Source organism: Ceratotherium simum, chromosome 26 (assembly GCF_057802395.1).
Source record: "Ceratotherium simum simum isolate JZ-2026a chromosome 26, ASM5780239v1, whole genome shotgun sequence".
Lineage (NCBI taxonomy): Eukaryota > Metazoa > Chordata > Mammalia > Perissodactyla > Rhinocerotidae > Ceratotherium > Ceratotherium simum.
In genome coordinates, this window is record NC_141925.1 from 17,499,464 (window position 1) to 17,521,441 (window position 21,978).

At 36.1% G+C, this 21,978-nt stretch overlaps 1 protein-coding gene across 1 annotated transcript in view; it reads right to left on the reverse strand.

Annotated features, from left to right (window-relative positions):
- LOC106800148 (phospholipid-transporting ATPase ABCA3-like) overlaps positions 1-21,978 on the reverse strand; it is a 204,275-nt gene that overhangs the window by 20,994 nt on the left and 161,303 nt on the right. The window contains 5 exon segments of the mRNA XM_087417083.1: positions 498-688; positions 1,296-1,466; positions 1,949-2,136; positions 17,596-17,790; positions 18,046-18,171. Coding sequence (XP_087273209.1) covers positions 498-688; positions 1,296-1,466; positions 1,949-2,136; positions 17,596-17,790; positions 18,046-18,171 — 871 coding nt within the window.

Genomic DNA, 21,978 nt, shown 5'->3' on the forward strand with positions numbered 1-21,978 from the left:
TGTGCACAGAGAAGCACTTACTGAAATTACCACACAAAAGCAGAATGATTGATTTCTATGCATTACACATCCAGATTATTTCCTTGAAAGGAGGAAAGGGAGCTTATTGTTCTTGTTTGCATTTCACAAGCATTGCTTGTTTCAGGGCTCAGGGAAAGGTAGAGGATACATGCTCAAAAAGAGGGGAAACTTTAAAAAGTTATGAAGGATAACAAATAGAGACTTAATCTCAATAATTTAACTCTAGATGAATATACATGAACAGGTTTATTTTACTGGTTGATTCCTACAGGAGACCGGTGACAGCCCCTGCTATTTTGAGAAAGCTTCTTAGCATTATCAGGGATAATTTAATAGAAAAATTATTCCAAAAGAAACCTAATATAAAAGCTCAACAAACATCAATAACTCATAGGAAAAGTTAATTATTGAGGACATGCAGCAGAACAACATATATGACTTAACATAATTGTCACAGTCAGCCCTATCTATATTACCTGGGAATGTTGTTTCAATGAATTCTTTAAACTCCTTTAGTTTATCTTCATTCTCGTCAATCTTAATCTTTGCTGTCAGACTGTACGTATTACCAAACTTGTTCTTAAGTTGCTGAGGGCTGCCTAGGCACTTGAACCTCCCCTTTACCATGATGGCCAGCCTTGTACAGAGGGCCTCACATTCTTCCATACTATGGGGACAAAGGAGATATGACTGCAGAGACTCCCTTTCAGATGGCAAATTCTATACTTCAAAACAGAGCTAGGATTATAAGGTAACATTTGCAGTAAGAAAGCTTGGTATTGCAGATGATCACCACTAAGACCATAGAGTCATGCACCACATAATGATGTTTCATTTAACGATGGACTGCATATACAAGAGTGGTCCCATAAGATTAGCACCATATAGCCTAGGTGTGTAGTAGGCTGTACCATCTAGGTTTGTGTAAGTACACTTTATGATGTTCACACAACAGCAAAATTGCCTAAAGATGCATTTCTCAGAAAGTATCCCCAATATTAAGTGACACATGACTATATTTGGGAAGAAGAGATTTTAAAGTTCAAAGCAGTTCATTCCTAAATCCACAATAAGAATAGTTCCCTAACTTCCTATCTTCTGTCAATTCAGGATTCCAGAACTCAATTGGAATTGAGCCAAGAATCAGCCTCTACCCATGGTCCCTCCTACATAGCTCATATGCTTAGACAAGTTCACTGACCTATATTCCTGGCTCCAACTAATTCCCTCCTATACTCTTCTAACTCTCATCCAAGCCTCCCAATGGGTCATACCTGTGGGAAGTTATGATGATAGCTTTGCCAGTTTTACACATCCATGTAACTGTGTCCCAGAGCCAGCGCCTGGCTACTGGGTCCATGCCAGTAGATGGCTCATCCAGGAAGACAACTGAGGACTTTCCCATTAGGGCAATAGCAGTATTCAATTTACGTTTGTTTCCTCTACTTTATCATTAAAGAAGGAAAGAGAAAGTGGAGGAGAAAGAAGGGTACATACATCATTAATTCATAGGACAGAATTAGCTCATATAAACAAAATACTTATTTGATATGACTCACAAAGCAGTAGGCCCAAGTCCAGGTGTACATATCAACTCATTTTCATTGAAACGACATTTCTTTTTGTAATTTATTTCAGCGTTATTATTGGTGAAATATTTTTATTTTGGAGAGACAAAGAACCATAGGGAGATAGGGACTAAGGTGCTCTTTGTTGAAATGCAATACAGCTCATGTCTGCAAAAGGTTAACTTCATACAAGTGGGATCTGACTTATTCATGACATCTAAACCCTGATAGGACATTAGGCTATTTTATAGTCATTGCCTCTAGGTGACAGAGGGGTCAGGTTGAGTTTGCAGACATTCATTCTAAACAGTAGAAACACAGGTAGGCAGCTTAATAATTGCAACAGCACAATGTCTTACCTGTATATGTGGACAGACTTGTCAGCGTGGGTTTCCAGGTGCATTGAATGCAAAAAGGTTTCCACATACTTGTAAATTTCTGGCTCAGGGACCCCCCGCAGCCTGGCATACATGATCAGCAATTCTCGACCTGTCATGTGGTTCAGCACGGGGTTAGATTGAGGACAATAGCCAATTCTTGACCTAACCTGAATCAAGAGAGTAATCACAAGCAACAGACCTAAGTCAGTTATTCCATTGAGCATACAGTTAACATGGATGAGATAGAAAACCTGAAGTTTTCTAGCTCATGCTGCTAAGAAGATTTGATACTCATAGAGGTCCCAACAAGGATTATTTCTTTTCCAGTCTAAGGAATCTTTATAGCTGGAACCCACTGTAGTAAAATGGAATACTAACATTCCTAATTGGAATTTTCAACACATACCTATTGTGCACTACTGTGTACCCAAGATAGATTTTTGTTAGATGAAATTGCCTATTCACATATCTTTAGGAAATAGTCATTCTATTAGATCAATTAAAATAATGTGTAGGATTCCCACTTCCAGTAATGGCCAAGTAACTTCTATTAGGCCAACTTTCCCACAGATAACAATTACAAGATATATATATGTGATATCACATATGTATATCTTTATATATAAAAAATACAAAAATAAACAAGTTGGACTACATCAAACTAAAAAGCTTCTGCACAGCAAAGGAAACCATCAATAAAATAAAAGGGCAACCTACCGAATGGGAGAAAATATTTGCAAATCATATATCTGACATGGGGTTAATATTTCAAATATATAAAGAACTCATACAACTCAACAGCAAAAAAACTCCAAAACAATCTGATTAAAAAATGCGCAGAGGATAAAAAAAGACAAAATCGTCCCATTTGCAACAACATGGATGGGCCTGGAGCGTATTATGTTAAGTGAAATAAGCCAGAAAGAGAAAGACAAACACTGTATGATCTCACTCATATGTGGAATATAAACCAACACATGGACAGAGAAAACTGGACTGTGGTTACCAGGGGCAGTGGGGGTGGGGGGAGGGGGGTGGGGTGTCGGCACAAGGGGTGAAGGGAGTCATATATATGGTGATGGACAAACAAAAATGTACAACCCAAAATTTCACAATGTTAGAAACCATTAAAACATCAATAAAAAAAAATGGGCAGAGGAAATCAATAGACATTTTTTCCAAAGAAGACATACAGATGGCCAACAGGTACATGAAAAGGTATTCAATATCACTAATCATCAGGGAGATGCAAATCAAAACCACAATGGGATATCACCTCACACCTCTTAGAATGGCTATCGTCAAGACAAGAGACAAAGGTGCTGGAGAGGATGTGGTGAGTAGGGAACACTTGTGCACTGTTGGTGGGACTGTAAATTGGTGCAGCCACTATGGAAAACATCGAGAGATTAAAAATAGAACTACCATATGATACTGCTATTCCACTTCTGGGTATTTATCTGGAGGAAATGAAAACACTAACTCAAAAAGATATCTGCACCCCCATGTTCACTGCAGCATTACTTACAATAGCCAAGACATGGAAACAACCTAAGTGTCTGTTGATAAATGAATGGATAAGTAAAATGTGGTATACCTATACAATGGAATATTATTCAATGATAAAAAATAAGGAAATCCTGCCATTTGCAACAATATGGATGGACGTTGAGGGCATTATGCTAAGTGAAGTAAGTCAGACAGAGAAAGACAAATACCATATGATCTCACTTATATGTGGACTTTATTTTTGTTTTAAAATATATTTATTTTTATTTTACATTGTTCAATTTTCTTAATTTTTCTATGAACGTTTTCTCTAGTTTTTCTAAGAGCTGAAATATCATTATTCTTATCTGTTCTTTACAAAGATGGAATAGCCCCTAGGAAACCTTCTAGGACTGGTATTTTATTTTACCTTATTTTATTTTTATTTCATTGAAGAGTAAATCTTTGACAACTTTCTCTATTTATTCTATGGGAATTATGTTTCATTTTTCTATTCCTTATGAGGTCAATTTTAATAATTTGTATGTAGCTAGAAAATTATCAGTTCCACTAAAGATTTAAATTTTTTTTGCATAAATTTGAATCAAGTACTTTGTGTTTCTTATTATTTCTTTTCGATGCATTTGTGTTCTCTCCTGTTTTTTTTTTTTATAGATTTATCCATTTCTTTACTTTTACAAAGTTCTAGTTGTTTCAACTTACTTGTTGGTTAGCTGACTTTATATTCTTGCTTATTAATTTATGCACTTGTTGTCTACATTTATATTTTTATTTGCTTTCCTTCCATTCACTTTGGTCTTTTTCTGAGTCAGGTGTTTAAGTTATTCTTTCTTCTTTATTGAAATGAGTATATAAGATTATACATTATTCTTTGAGTAGTGATTTATTGTATCTCATAGTCTCTCACATATAATGCTTTCATTATTTTCTATAAACTCTTGTCATTCTTGATTGAAAGCAAGAGTCATTTAAAGATGATTTTTTTATTTCAAAATGTGAGGGCCTTTTCATATTCTGATTTTATTTCTTGTTTTATTCAATTACAGTAAGAGAATATATATATTTATATTTTGGAAATATTGGGTTTTTTAATGTATAGAATAAAAATGGTCCTATTCATAAATGATTTTTGAAGGATGCAGAATTTGATATATATCATCTTTACCATATTGACTATGTTGCTTACGTATTCTTTGTCCATATTTATTTTTTACTGACATGATTTGTCTTAGACTAAAAGAATAGAATTACACTTCACGTTTATATGTTTTTCTTCTCATATCTCCTATAATTTATGCCTTAGGGAGGTTGCTTATGTGTCATTTGGTTAAAAACATACTCATAACTTTTTAACCTTCATTATAAATGTTACCTTTTAGTATTAGCACCCATTTTGTCATTTTTGATGCTTTTAGGCTTGAATTCCACCTTGTTTTATATTAAGCCTAAGACTCCTGATTTCTTATTCTTTGCATGTTATTTTCAACATTTCTGAATCACTGTATAAGGAGTGTCTTAAGGTTAGCATGAATTTGGGCTTTATTTGGGATTGCAATTTTAAAATCATTTTAATAATAGGTGATTTGAACCTATTTATATTTATTGATATGACTGGTATTTATTCCCTTTTTATTTTCCTATGATATTTACAAAGGTTTGTTTTGTTCTAATGGGATCTTTTTATAAATATCTATTTATATATCTTCTTATATCTTTGAAATTTATTAAGCCTTGCTTTAATCAACATATGATCAGTTCTAAATAAATATTCCTTGTGTGTATGAAAAAATAGAACCTTTCGTCAGTTTTTGGGTATAATGTTTTATATATTTCTTTAGGTTAAGCCTGTTAATTGTTTTGTTCAAATATTCTACAGCATTAGTGATTTTTAATATCCCTGTTCTATCATAGTAAGAGAAAAGTATGTTAAAATTAGCCACTACAATCATGAATTTGTCTTTCTCCTCGAATTCTTCCTCCTTTTTGTACTTTATATATTTTGAGACTATATTCTTAGATATCTAAAATTTTATTTTTCCTGAGGAAGATTCACCCTGAGCTAAGATCTGTTGCCAATCTTCCTCTTTTGTTGCTTGAGGAAGATTAGCCCTGAGCTAACATTTGTGCCAGTCTTCCTCTATTTCGTATGTGGGTCACTGCCATAGCATGGCTGATGAGTGGCCACACCCGGGATCTGAACCCACAAACCCAGGCTGCTGAAGCGGAGTGTGCCGAACTTAACCACTATGCCACAGGGCCGGCCCTCCTAAAATTTTAAACTATGTCTTCCTGATGAAAATTATGCAGTTACACTCTTCTAACTCTAGTAATGGTTTTTACCGTAAAGTTTTGTCTAATATTATTATAGTTATCCCTGCTCTTTTGGCTAGTATCTACACAGTATATCTTTTTCTCTCCATTTACTTTCAAACTTTCCTTATGTTTTTAAATATGCCCATTTTAAAGAGCATATAGTTTAATTTTTTGTTTCTTTATTTTCATCCAAACAGTCAATCTTTGTCCATTAACTGTAACATTGAGTTCACTTATACTGAAAGTCATCCTTCATATATGTGAATTTAAATCTTTCAACTTGATTTATGTATTCTATTTGTCCCACAGCTTGGTTACTCTCTTTTTTCTTGCCTTATTTTGGGTTGATTGAGCATTTTTTATCATTTTATCTTTTATTTACTTTTGAAATTTATATACACTATTTCTATCTTTTAGTGGTTACTCTAAAACTTAAAATAGTCTTACTTACCAAAATAAAAAATTAATCACTATATTTTACTCCTAGACTATATAAATAAGAACACTTTAACTTCATTTACTATCTTTGGAACTTAGATCTGGTCATTGTCATGTATTTTAATTTTATTTTATAATTCTTATTAATATTATTACTTTATAGTAATAATTGACATTTACTCATATGTTTACCATCTTTTTCTTCATTTTCATTCCTTCTTTCATTGCAAACCTTTTACCTTGGATCAGTTTTCTTATCCTTGAAGTATAAATCCTTTAGTATTTCCTTCAGCAAGAGTGTGCTGGTAGTAATAAATCTCATATTTTTTTCACTGAAAAACTTTCTATTTTACCACCATCCACCACCACATTTTGTTAACAGCTCTGTTAAGGTATAATTGACATACAATAGACTGTACATATTTAAATTGTACGACTTGATAACTTTGATAAATATATACAACTGTCAAGATAGTCAGTGTATCCAACACCCCCAAAAGTTTTTGCGTGTCCCTTTGTAATCTCTGCCTCCCACTCCTCCTCACTTCCTACTTCACAGGCAATGACAGATGTACTTTCTGCCACTAATAATTAATTTAATGTATATAGTTTTATTTAAATGGATTCATATAACATCTACACTTTTTATCTGGCTTCTTTCACTTGGTATAATTTTTTTGAGATTCATCCATGTTATTGCATGTATCAATAGTCAGTCCATTGTATTACTGGGTTGTATTCCATTGCATGAATATACTAAAATTTGTTAATCCATTCACCTGTGAAGGGACATTTGGATTTTTCCAGTTTAGAGGATATTACAAGTAAAACAACTTCACTTTTAAAGGATATTTTTCCTGGGTATAAAAGTCCAATCTCACTTCTGAATATTGATGCAAACGCCTAAAAAAAAAAAAAAAACTGCATAGAAATCCAGCAGCCTCCTAAAACATAATGCCTTATGAGCCACTGGAGTTTATTCCAGGATGCAATGATGAATTGATATTAGAAAGTTTATATAAATTCATCCTATTAAAATATATATAAGGAGAAAATAGTATGACTGTCTCCATAGATGAGGATTTGACAAAATTTAATATTCATTCTTATTAAAGACACTCAAAATGACTTGCATTTGCAAGTCCCCCAAGACCCCAGAGAACAAAGAGGTGGTTTTAAATAGCCAGTGGCTATTCCCCCTGGGTCAGTACAGAGAGAGTAGGAAAAAACACCCAGCTCCCAGTTTTTCCCTGAAGGGGCTAGACAGTATATCTAATGTCCCAACATTCCTGGCTGCTGCCCAAAGGTTGGGCTTCCAATCACTTTGCATCTAGGAGCTGAGAGGGCAGACAATTAGCAGTCCTTCAGGAGCTTGAATGGGTATGTGCACATTTCCTCTCCCTTCAGGGCACTGATGGAACTTGACACAACCTAATCTCCCAGGAGCCACTAAGAACAAAGATGGCAGTTTGGACAAGCAAAAAGGTTTGGGAGACACCCAGAATCTCCAGCCAGGCTGATTGACAAGGATCATCTCCTACATGAGAACAGTCTGTCAAAGCTAGGAGAGATGGCTCTTTTATTTAATGTGTAGAAAGCAACACAAAAGAGCCAAGGAAAATGAAGAAACAGAGAAATAAAACAACAAACAAAAGAACAAGATAAATACTCAGAAACTTTAGTGGAATGGAGATAAATGATTCAGCTGACAGAGAATTCAAAACAATGGTCATAAAGATGCTCACCAAGGTCAGGAGAGCAATGCATGAACAAAGTGAGAATTTCAACAAAGAAAGAAAATACAAAAATGTATCTAAGTACTTGTTGACAGATGAATGAATAAAGAAAATGTGGTGTGTGTATAAATATATACACACACAATGGAATATTATTCAGCCTTAAAAAAGGAGATCCTGCCATTTGCATCAACATGGATGAACTTGGGAGACATTATGCTAAATGAAATAAGCCTGACACAGAAAGAAAAAAACCTGCATGATCTCATGTTTTTGTGGAAACTAGAAAAGTTGAACACATAGAAGCATAGTGTTGAATGGTAGTATCAGGAGCTGGGAGGTGGGGGAAAAGAGGGAGATGTTACTCAAAGGGTACAAAGTTGTGGTTATGTAGGATGACTAGGTCTGGAGATATAATATACAGCATGATGACTTTGGTTAATAATACTGTATCGAATACTAGAAATTTGCTAGGAGAGCAGACTTCAGGTGCTTTCATCACAAACACAGAAAAATGGTAACTGTGAAGAGAAGATATGTTGATTAGTTTGACTGTAGTCATCATTTCACTGTATACATATATAAATCATCATGTTGTACACTTTAAATATATACAATTGTTATTTAAAAAGTTATGCAACTCATAAAAAGAGAAAATTTAAAATTATACTGAAATGCCATTTTTAAAAACCTATCAGACAAGCAAAACTTGAAAAGAGTGATCATATACTCTGTTGTGATCAGTATAGGGAAATAGGCACTCTCAAACACTGCTGGTGTAGTGCAAGTATATATAACCACATATGGAAAGCAATTTGGCATGGTCCAGAAGATTGTGTATAGTATACTACCTTTTGTGTTAAAATGGAAAATAGATCCTTATATTTGATTGTATATACATAAAAACTAGAATGATAAGATTGGTTACCTTTTTGTATGGGCTTGGGAAGGAATGAGGCAAAGGTGGTAGGAGAGGGATTGAGACTTGCTACTTTTTATGGTTTCTTTATTGAAATATATTTGACATATAACATTGTATAAATTCAAGGTGTACAATATGTTGATTTGATACATTTATATATTTTAATGTGATTAGCATTGTAGTGAGAGCACTTCTATCACATCACCTAATTATCATTTCTTTATGTGGTTGGAATAATTAAGATCTAGACTCTTAGCAAGTTTGATAACTATAATACAACATTGTTGTCAATATCACTATGTGCATTCCATCTCCAGGACCTATTTGTCTACTAGTTGCAAGTTTGTACCCTTAAACAACAATTCTCCTATCCCCCACCCCCTGCCCCTGGTAACCACCATTTTACTCGCTGTTTGAGTTTGGCTTTTTTAGATTCCACATGTAAGTGAGATCACGCAGTTTTTGTCTTTTTCGGTCTGACTTATCTCACTTAGCATAATGTCCTCAAGGGCTATCCACATTGTCACAAATGTCAGGACTTCCTTCTTTCTCATGATTGAATAAGATTCCATTGCACATATATATCACATCTTCTTTTTTAAAAATTATTTTATTGTAGTCATATTGGCTTACAACATTGTGTACACTTCAGGTGTACATCACTATATTTCAGTTTCTGTATAGATTACATCGTGTTCCCTACCAAAAGTCTAGTTGGCATTCATTATGGTACACATGCACCCCTTTACTCCTTTCATCCTCCCTCCCGCTCACCTTACCCTCTGGTAACCAAGGGTAAACAAGCTGTTCTTTGTATCTAGTGCTTGGTTGTTTGTCTTCCACATGTAATTAAAATCATATGGTAACTGGCTTTCTCCATCTGACTTATTTAGCTTAGAATAATACCCTCAAAGTCCATCCATGTTGTGTAAATGGCACGATTTTGTCTTTTTTTTATGCCTGAGTAGTATTTCACTGTATATATATATATATACCACATCTTCTTTATCCATTCCTCTGTTGATGGGCACTAAGATTGTTTCCAAGTCTTGGCTATTGTGAATAATGCTGCAATGAATGTAGGGGTGCATATATCTTTTCAACTTTGTGTTTTCATGTTCTTTGGATAAATACCCAGAAGTGGAATAGCTAGAATATGTGGTAGTTCTATTTTTAACTTTTTGTGGACTCTCCATGCTGTTTTCCATAGTGGATGCACCATTCCCACCAGCAATGTATGAGGGTTCCCTTTTCTCCACATCCCCTCCAACACTTATTTATTGTATTTTTAATAATAGCCATTGCCTGAGTAGACATGATATTTGAAAAGATACTGCTAAGACTGATGTCAAACAGTGTACTGCCTATATTTTCTTCTAGGAGTTTCAGGTCTTACATTCAAGTCTTTAATTCCTTTTGAGTTCATTTTTGCGTATAGTGTAAGAGAATGGTCTACTTTCATTCTTTTGCACGTGGCTGTCCAGTTTTCCCAACACCATTTGTTGAAGAGACTTTCCTTTCTCCATTGTATGTTCTTGGCTCCTCTGTTGAAGATTAGCTCTGTCTGTAGATGTGTGGTTTTATTTCTGGGCTTTCAATTCTGTTCCATTGATTGGTGTGTTTGTTTTTGTGCCAGTAGCATGTTGTTTTGATTACTACAGCTGTGTAGTATATTTTGAATTCAGGGAGTGTGATACCTCCAGCTTTGTTCTCTTTTCTCAGGATTGTTTTGGCTATTCGGGGCTTTTGTTGTTCCATATGAATTTTAGTATTCTCTGTTCTATTTCTGTGCAGAATGTCATGGGAGTTCTGATTGGGATTGCATTGAATCTGTAGATTGCTTTAGGTAATATGGACATTTTAACTATGTTTATTCTTCTAATCCATGAGCATTGAATATTTTTCCATTTCTCAATGTCTTCTTTGATTTCTTTCAATAATGTCTTATAGTTTTCAGAGTATGGGTCTTTCACCTCCTTGATTAAATTTATTCCTAGATATTTTATTCTTTTTGCTGCGATTGTAAATGGGATTGTATTTTTGACTTCTCTTTCTGCTAGTTTGTTGTTAGTGTATAGAAATGCAGCTGATTTTTGTATATTGATTTTGTACCCTGAAACTTGACGGTATTTGTTGATTATTTCAAATAGTTTTTTGGTGGATTCTTTTTTGCGTGTGTGTGTGAGGAAGATTAGCACTGAGCTAACACCCGATGCCAATCCTCCTCTTTTTTTTTCGGAGGAAGACTGGCCCTGGGCTAGATGTGCCCATCTTCCTCTACTTTCTATGGGACGCCGCCATAGCATGGCTTGACGAGTGGTACATTGGTGTGTCCCCAGGATCCAAACTTGCTAACCCCAGGCCGCCAAAGCGGAGCGTGTGCACTTAACTGCTATGCCACTGGGCCGGCCCCAATTTTGGCGGATTCTTTAGGGTTTTCTAAATATAGAATCACATCATCTGCAAATAGTGACAGTTTTACTTCTTCTTTTCTTATTTGGATCCCTTTTATTTCTGTTTCTTGCCTAACTGCTCTGGCTAAAACTTGCAGTACTATGTTGAATAAGAACAGCGAGAGTGGGCATTCTTGCCTTGTTCCTGTTCTTAGAGGAATAGCTTTCAATTTTTCACTGTTGAGGATGATATTAGCTGTGGGTTTGTCATATATGGCCTTTATTATGTTGAGGTACTTTCCTTCTATACCCATTTTATTAAGGGTTTTTATCATAAATGGATGTTGGATCTTGTCAAATGCTTTCTCTGCATCTATTGAGATGATCATGTGGTTTTTATTCTTCATTTTGTTAATGTGGTATATCACCTTGATTGATTTGCAGATGTTGAACCATTCCTGCATCCCTGGAATAAATTTCACTTGATCATGGTGTATGATCCTTTTAATGTATTGTTATATTTGATTTGCTAATATTTTGTCGAGGATTTTTGATTCTTTGTTCATCAGTGATTGGCCTGTAATTTTCTGTTTTTTGTGTTGTCCTTGTCTGGTTTTGGTACCTAGGGTAATGTTGGCCTTGTAGAATGAATTAGGAAGTGTCCCATCCTCTTCAATAGTTTGGAATAGTTTGAGAAGGATAGGTTTTAAATTTTCTTTGAATGTTTGGTAGAATTCACCAGGGAAGCCATCTGGTCCTGGACTTTTGTTTTTCGGGAGGTTTTTTATTACCGTTTCAATCTCTTTATTTGTGATTGGTCTATTCAAATTCTCTATTTCTTCTTGATTTAGTTTTGGGAGGTTGTATGGTTCTAAGAATTTATCCATTTCTTCTAGGTTATCAAATTTTTTATCATATAGTTTTTCATTGTATTCTCTTATAATCCTTTGTATATCTATGGTATCCATTACAATTTCTCCTCTTCCATTTCTGATTTTATTTATTTGAGCCTTCTCTCTTATTTTCTTAGTGAGTTTGGCTAAGGGTTTGTCAATTTTGTTTATATTCTCAAAGAACTACCTCTTAGTTTCATCGAACCTTTCTATTATTTTTTAGTGTCTATTTATTTCTGCTCTGATTTTTATTATTTCCCTCCTTCTGCTGACTTTGGGCTTTGTTTGTTCTTCTTTTTCTAGTTCTTTTAGGTGTAGTTTAAAATTACTTATTGGAGATTTTTCTTGTTTTATGAGGTAGGCCTGTATTGCTATAAATTTCCCTCTTTGTACTGCTTTTGCTGCATCCCATAAGAGTTGGTATGTTGTGTTTTCATTTTCATTTGTCTCCATGTATTTTTTGATTTCTCCTTTGATTTCTTCACTGATCCAATGGCTGTTCAGTAGCATGTTGTTTAGTTTCCACATATTTGTGACTTTCCCAGTTTTTCTTGTAATTGATTTCTAGTTTCACACCATTGTGATTGGAAAAGATGCTTGATATGATTTCAATCTTCTTAAATTTATTGAGGCCTGCTTTGTTTCCCAATATATGGTCTATCTTTGGAAATGTTCTATGTGCACTTGAGAAGAATGTGTTCTGCTATTTTTGGATGGAATGTATTATGTATATCTATTAAGTCCCTCTGGTCTAGTATATTATTATTATTATTATATTTTGTGAAGAGATCAGCCCTGTGCTAACATCTGCCAATCCTCCTCTTTTTTTGCCGAGGAAGACTGGTGCTGGGCTAACATCCGTGCCCACCTTCCTCCACTTTATATTGGGCACCGCCACAGCATGGCTTGCCAAGCAGTGCGTCGGTGTGTGCCCGGGATCTGAACCAGAGAACCTCGGGCCGCCGCAGTGGAGAGCACGCACTTAACCGCTTGTGCCACCGGGCCGGCCCCTGGTCTAGTGTATTATTAAGGCCACTGTTTCCTTGTTGACTTTCTGTCTGGATGATCTATCCATTGACGTATGTGGGGTGTTAAGGTCCCCTACAATTATTGTGTGGCTGTCAATTTCTCCCTTTAGGTCTGTTAATAGTTGCTTTATATACTTTGGTGTTCCTGTGTTAGGTGCATAAATATTAATAAGTGTTATGTATTCTTGGTGGAATGTCCCTTTTATCATTATATAATGCTCATGTATGTCTCTAGTTATCTTTTTTTATCTTGAAGTCTGTTTTGTCTGATATAAGGACAGCTAAACTGGCTTCCTTTTGCTTGCCATTTGCTTGGAGTAGCATTTTCCATCCCTTCACTCTGAGCCTATGTTTGTCTTCAGAGCTGAGATGTTTTTCCTGAAGCCATTGTATTGTTGGGTGTTGTTTTTTAATCCATCCAGCCACTCTGTGTTTTTGATTGGTGAATTCAATCCATTTATATTATGTATCAATGATACATAAAGAGATCATTGATATATCAGGGATTAATACTGCCATTTTATCTTTTGTTTTCTGGTGGTTCTATATTCCCATTGTTTCTTTTTCCTTGTATTTCTATCTGCCATTTCAGTTTTTGGTTTTCTGTGATGTTTTTTCTCTATTTTCTTTTTATTTATGCTTTGTGACTGCTCTGATTTTTTGTTTTGTGGTAACTGAGGTTTGTATAAAAGATCTCATAGATGATATAGTCTTTTTTCTGATAGCCTCTTATTTCCATTAGCCTATGCATCCTTTCCTATTCCCCTTCTAAATTTTTGTTGTCACAAATTCTTCTTTTTTGTGTTGTGAGTTTGTGAGCTAATGATATTGGTTATAGTTATTTTTGATGCTTTCTTTCCCTTTATCTTTTATGTTATAATTGTTTACTAATCTATTCTGATATAGAGCTGCAATTTTCTGATTCCATCTATTTACCTCCTTGCTCAAGGTTTTGCAAACTTCTGCTTTTTAGTTTCAGACAGGAGGGCTCCTTGCAATGTTTCTTGTAGGGCAGGTCTGGTGGCAATGAACTCCCTCCGCTTTTGTTTGTCTGGGAAAGCTTATATTTCTCCGTCATATCTGAAGGATAATTTCACTGGATAGAGTATTCTTGGCTGATAATTTTTGTCTTTCAGTATTTTGTATATATCATTCCACTCTCTCCTAGCCTGAAGGGTTTCTGCTGAGAAATCTGCAGAATGGGGGTTTCTTTGTAGGTTATTTTATTCTCTCTTGCTGCCCTTAATATTTTTTCTTTGTCATTGACTTTTGACAGTTTTAATATTATATTCCTTGGAGAAGGTCTTTTTGCATTGAGATAATTAGGAGTTTTATTAGCTTCATGTACTTGCATGTCCAGTTCTTTGCCCAGGTTTGGGAAGTTCTCAGCTATTATTTCTTTGAATAAGCTCTCTGCTCCTTTCTCCCTCTGTTCTCCTTCTGGGATACGTATAATCCTTATATTACTTTCCCTAATGGAGTCAGATATTTCTCAAAGAATTTCTTCATTTTTAAAAAATCTTAGTTCCCTCCTCTCCACTTGACTCATCTCTAGGTTTCTATGCTTGACCTCACTAATTATCTCCTCCATATGGTCTGCTGTATTTTTAATGCTGTCTACATTATTTTTCATACCATTTATTGTGTTCTTTATATTCAGAATTTCTGTTTTTTTAAAAATAGTTTCAATCTCTTTGGTAAAGTACTCCTTCTCTTCATTAATTTTATTCCTGAGCTCATTGAACTGTCCTTTTGAGTTTTCTTGTAACTCGTTGGTTTCTTTGTGACAGCTATTTTGAATTCTCTGTCAGTCAGATTGTAATCTTCCATGACTTCAAGTTTGGTTTCTGGAGAGCTGTCATTCTCCTTTTCTGCTATGTTACTGTAGTTCTTCATGGTGTTTGATGAATTGATCCTCTGCTGGCGCATTTGCGGTAGTAACCACCTTTCTTATTTGGTTATGGCTTTGGTTACTTTGGCTCTGTGCTGCTTCTGGTTATATGTGAGAGCCTACACTTTCCACCCTCCACTGCCTCTGCCAGGGGCGTCCTCAGTGCACTCCTTTTGTCACTTGTGCCTCTGAAGTTGCTGGTGCCTTCAATTTAGTCTCAAGTGTTGCCACTGGGGTCACCAGGCTGCAAACAGTTCTATTGCTTCTGGGGTCACTTGATTCTCATGTTCCTCCACTGGCTGTCCACGGGCTTGGATCCTGCTGCCCTGTACACCACCTGTGCTACTGCTTCTGGGTTGTCTGGGGTGCTTGTTGCACTGCTGCCAGGGGTGCTGGGTTCATGGGTGTCACTGTTGCTGTCAGGGGCCTGGGGACCCAGGGAATTGTACACAGACCTTGTGGCTGGTGGAGCTGGTGTCAGGGATGCCACCACTGGGGGCTGGGTGACCGGTTCTGCTGTGGTTCCTGAAGCCTCTGGTGGCAGGCTCCAGCTGCCACTGCTAGGGGGAGAAGGGGCTAAGCAGGGAGAGGTTTTTGTTGTTTCTTGCTGTACAGCCTCTGGTCTCTAGTGCTAGCTGGTGTGTTTTGAAGACTCAGGTCAGAGCACCCCACCCCAGTTGGGAAAATCTAAGTTTTGTATACTATCCCCACTGTTGGAAAGACCTGGCCACAGCTGGGGGTGGGGATGTGGGTGCACACACTGGATCTCCTGGTAGAAGGGCAGGGAGCAATCCAATCTGCCCTCTCCAGCCCCACTGGGACCACTCATGGAGTGATCAGGCTATGTACTCTGGGAGACAGGCAGGTAGTAAGTCCACCTACCATCTCCACCCCTGCCAGGACTGCTGGTGGCTGCACAGGCTATGTCTACTGAGATGGGCAGGTAGGAAGCTGGCCTGCCTTCTCCAACCCCACCAGGACCACTTGTGGGTGTGCAGGCTATGTCTCTACCCCCACCTGGACCACTTGAGCAAGCTCTGTCTGTTTTCTTTCAGGCATGTGGGCCAGTGTGGAGATATGTTCCCTAGATTGCTGCTGCTGGGAGAGCACGCCCCCAGTTCCACTGCCTCCCAGGGGTCCAGTCCACACACATTCAGCTGTATAGATACCTGGATCTCTTATGTGTGCTGCTGTGCTGTGTAGGGAATCCTATGTTGGTCAGTGGATGTCTGACTGGTTGTAACTTAGAGGGAGAGGCAAAGGGGACAGCTCACTCTGCCATGAAGGTGACGTCACTCGCTCGAGACTTGCTACTTTTATACCTTTCTATATTGTTTTGATTTATGGTCCGTTTGAATGAATATCTTCTTTTCTCCTGTTGCTATATATTTTAAACTTCTTTTACTGCTTTTTTTCCCCCACTTATGTAAACATGTTCTAGTTGCTAAAAATTACAGTTCTGTCCTTGTCATCTCCTTAAACTCTGGGTGCCATTCTTTTTCCTCTTTTGTTTGACAGCTGCCTTCTAAGTTTGGTCCACACTCATTATTTACTTATCCTTACTAGCTTATTTGTCATCCCACTGCATTCAGGTTTCAATGATGTCCAGTGGACACTATTCAGGCCTATCTTGTCTGACATCTCTGTTTCATTTCGTTCTTGAAATTTTCTCTTATGTGGATTGTGTGATAAAACTTTATCCAGATTTTCCTCCCAATTTACTAATCCTCCCCAATTTCTTCTCCAGTTATTCTCTCTCTCTTAGAAATGTTGATAATCCTCAGGATTTAGCCCTATATTTCTTCTCATTATTATACACACATCCATTTGATTATCTCATCTACTTCCACAGTTTAAATTTCACTTGTACTTTGATGAATCCCAAATTCACATCTCTATGTCAATTCACTATCACAGGTTCCAACTGTGTATTGGATATTTTTCCATTTGGATGTCTAAAACAGACATCTAAAACTCAACATACCCTCTTCTGAACACACTTATCTCCTGTATTTACTATCTTGGTGAATGGAACTTTCACCCATTTATTGGCTCAAGATAGAAACTTGGGCAATATCTTAGCTTCCTTTCTTTTACTTATAACTCACATCCAAATGGAGCCTAAACTCTGTCAATTCTACTTTCTTAATATCTTTCACAACTCCTTTTTCTAATAATTGTTTTATATCAAACTCTAATTATATCACAGCAGATTAAGTGAAATAACTGTTCTTCCTGTTCTAGATTGACCCATATACAGATACTCATACTCTGTTTCAGCCAGAAAGAATATTTGCCTTTTCCCAAACTCAATATGTTATCATGACTATCACTGTCCCTGGAGTCTGTTACTTTTGAGAAAAGAATATATATATTCTTTGAATATTTATATTCATTGATATGTATATATCAATGCTTCCAGCTTCACTTCCATGTACCCCACCCACTTGCCTGGTTACTTCCTCCCTTGGGGCACTGACTCAGTGATTAGGACCAGAAATACCTTTCTTATATTTTCAGTGATGCTAATGCCATCAATTAACACAACTCCAGAGGTTATGGTCTCCTCTCCAGTCAACATTCTGAATGTAGTGGTTTTTCCGGCTCCATTTAATCCAAGTAATCCAAAGCACTCAGACTCTTTGACTACAAGGGAGATATTTCTTACAGCCTTTACAACTGGACATTTAAAATAAATCTGAGGAAAAAAAACACACAATGTACTAAAGCATTGATTATGGGTCAACCACAACCATAACCTCAGACCCCTGTGGACTGCTACATGTGGACAGTTTCACAAGAGCTCTTCCCCTTTCAGCTCTCTATTTTACCAGAATATACATAGATCCCATAGAACTCCAAGGAATTAGCAATACTACCAATAAATTCTTGGCAGGGAAGGTGGGCTAATGGGGTAAAGCTCTGGGCAATGTCGGTCATTGAATGACTTTACCTTTGTAAGTTCTTTAAGAAGCAGTGGAGAATTCTTCAACTTAGGAAGCAGTGCCAGGATTCTCTTCCTTTCTTTTTCTACATCTTCATTCTCATATTCCTTGATTACTCGGGTGGGCACTATGGCCTATATTTTCAAGACAAGGATCACAGATGTGAATATACTTCAGATATCTGGTTTAAACTGAGTGGTTTTTTGAAAGCTGACCTGGGGGAGTAATCTCAAAGATGTCAGGAAATGCTTGAGTAATTTTTAAGAGCCTTCCTACCAATTTCCTGAACTCTTATGCACAAATTTATTCTTGACTTGCTTAGTTTTGGAAACTAGAGTCATGAACAAGTTTTTCTACAGCTATGAGTAAGCAGTATGTTTTTGCCACTAACATGGACACTTCATGGAAAACAAAAGCCACATCGATACTATTAATTATTTTCTAGTGTGATTTGTTACAATTAAAATATGTTCAAGAGACCATGAGGTCCAAGAGAAGAGAAGAATGAACTCTTTTTTGAGGGAAGGCCTCTCTATAGGCAAAGTCTGAGCTAAGTTTGAAGAATAAACAAGGATTTATTGAGAGAATGAAGGTAGGGTGGGGATGGAAGAAAAGCTGCTGTTAGCAGTGGGAGTTTAGTGAAAGATATGTAGGAATGAAACAACATGGCATATTTTATGAATAGTGATTGGTATTGCTTGAGCAAAATTTTGATTTGAATCACCTATTTTTGCATCAAGTACTCATTTAACACTATTTGTTAAGGAGGAATGAAGCAGGAGAATATATTCAGCTCAGTAAACATACTAATCAAGAGTGAGAAGAGAGCTGCTTTAAGTGTTTTTATCTTTTCCAGTGTCAAAACTGGTTGTATGGGAGTGGTAAGAGTGAACATCCTTGCCCTGTTTTCAATCTTAGAGGGAAAATATTCAGTCTTCACCCTTATTTTTGCTGTAGGCTTTTTGTATACGTAGATGCCACTTATGAGGCTGAGATAGTTCCTTTCTTTCCCTACTTTGCAGGGTTTTTTTCTTATCATAAATAGATGGTGAACATTGTCAAATGCTTTTTCTGCAATAATTCATACGAACTTGTGGTTTTTCTTCTTGAGATTATTAATATTGTGGGTAACATTGATTTATTCTCAAAATATTAAACTAGCTTTACATTCATGGAATAAACCCCACTCCTTTCATATATTCCTGGATTCTATTTGTGAATATTTTGTTGAGGATTTGTGTGTCTGTGTTCATGAGGGATATTGATTTTTCTCAGATTTTGGTATTAGGGTAATGATGGCTTCATAAAATGAATTGGGAAATGCTCCCACTAATTCTACTTTCTGGAAGAAATTGTTAGAATTGATGCTATTCTTTAAATTTTTGGTAGAATTCATCAGTGAAATTATCCAGGCTTGAAGTTTTTTTTTTTTTTTTTTTTTGGAGGTTTTAAACTATGCACGAAATTTCTTTAATTAAAATAGGACTATTTAGTTTATTTATTCTTGAGTGAGTTTTGGCAGTTTGTGCCTTTCTTGGAATTTCTCTATTTCATCTAAGTTGCCAAATTTATGAGTATAGAATTGCTTTTAATTTCTCTGGTAGCTATTGTGATATCCCTTCATTTGTTCTCATATTGGTAATATGTGTTGTCTCTCTTTATTTCATGGTCACTCTGGCTAGAAGCTTATCAATTATACTATAGTCCTCCCCTTATCCTCAGTTTCAGTTACCCGTGGTCAACTGCAGTCTGAAAATATTAAATGGAAAATTCCAGAAAAACAATTCATAAGTTTTAAATTGCATGCCATTGCATGAGTAGTGTGATGAAATCTTGCAGCATCCCACTCCATCCCACCCAGGCTGTGAATCATCCGTTTGTCCAGCGTATCTACACTGCATATGCTACCTGCCTGCTAGTCACTTAGTAGCTGTTTTGATTATCAGATCAACTGTTGCAGTGTCACAGTGCTTGTGTTCAAGAAACCCTTATTTTACTTAATAATGGCCCCAAAGTGTGAGAATAGTGATGCTGGGAATTCGGATATGAATTCAAAGAGAAGCTGTGAAGTGTTTCCTTTAAGTGAAAAGGTAAAAGTTGTCGACAAGAATATATTTTGAAAGAGAGAGAGACAGACCACAGTCACATAACTTTTATTACAGTATATTGTTATACCTGTTCTATTTTATTAGTTATTAGTGTTAATCTCCTACTGTGCCTAATTTATATATTAAACTTTATCATGGGTTGGTATGTATAGGAAAAAATATAGTATATATAGGGTTTGGTACTATTCACGGTTTCAGGCATCCACTGGGGGTATCCCCCACAGGTAAGGGGAGACTACTGTAATCATTTTTAGAAGAATTAGTTTTGAGTTGCATTCACTGATGTTTCTCAATTTCTTTTCTGTTTGCAGTTTCATTTATTTCTTTTCTTGTTTTTACTTGTGCTTGCTGTGAGTGTATTTTGCTCTTCTTTTCCTAATTTATTGAGGTGGAAACTTCAATTACTGACCTGAGACCTTGCTTGATTTCTAATATAAGCACTTAATATTAGAAATTTCCATTAAAACACTGCTTAGTTGCATCCTACACATTTTGATATCTTGTGTTTTCATTTTCATTCAGTTCAAAATATTTTCTTTTTTTATTGAAGTATAATTGACATACAATATCCTATTAGTTTCAGGTATACATTATAGTGATTCAATATTTATATACACTATGAAATGATCACCACAAGTCTAGTTACCATCTGTCAGCATACAAAGTTATTACAATATTATTGATTATATTGACTATATTCCCTATGCTGTATATTATATCCCCACGACTTATTTAGTGTGCATCACTTAATCCCCCTCACCTATTCTGCCCACCCTCCCAAGTCCCTCCCTGCTCTGGTAACTACCAGTTTGTTTCCTGTATCTGTGAGTCTGTTTCTGTTTTGTTTGTTCATTTGTTTTGTTTTTTAGATTCAAGTTCAAAATATTTTCTAATTTCCTTTACAACTTCATCTTTGACTTATGGGTTATAGAGAAGTGTGTTGCTTAATTTTCCAATACTTAGAGATTTTCTTGTTATATTTCTATTATTGACTTTTAATTTCATGATGGTCAGAAAACCTACTCTGTATTATTTCAATTCTCTTAAAATTGTGAATGTTGCATCTTGGCCAATGTTCCATGTGCATTGCTCTTTTATGGTAGAGTGTTCTATAAATGTCAATTAGATCTAGTTGGTAGATGGTGTTTTATAATTCTTTTATTGATTTTCTATCTCTGGTATTCTGTTGAATACTGAAGGAGTAAGCAGTAGATTACCAAGAACTATGAATAGGCACATGCTGTTTTGCAGGGGAGGTCTCTCTATTTTCTTCCTCTGAGGAGGGAGTGTGAATTCTTAACAGAGCGGAGTGTGCCATTTCTGTAGACCTAGAGTGTTCAGAGTAATCTGGGGATTTAAGATTTTTGAGTCATTAACTCAGATGTCCCCATCTCATGTATCAGGGTCCTATTCTTTTCTAACAAGAGCTGTGATCTTGGCATAGCAGATCATCTTTGGTTGAGAGTTTGACCTTTCCTGGAGCTCACATAATCTGAAAATTAGTCCCTGTTCCTAGTATTCAGTTTTCTCTGCCCTTCCACTGCAGGAAATTAGAGCCTCATTATATGCTACCAAAGAGGCCCTTTCATTTTCACACTTGGCTTTCAATCTCCTACTAATAACTCTCAGCTTTTTTTTTTTTTTATAAAGCAAGGAGCTTAGCAATAGCCTTATAATTCCATTGTTCTTATGGTTGCCATTTTCCCCATATTTCTTGAATACTTGATATATCAGTCAGTGCATTCTCTTTCTTGGTATATCATCTCAATCCACCACTGGTGAAAGTTTTAACAATTGGACCACTACTTTGTGCCAGAGGCTATCTTTACTTCC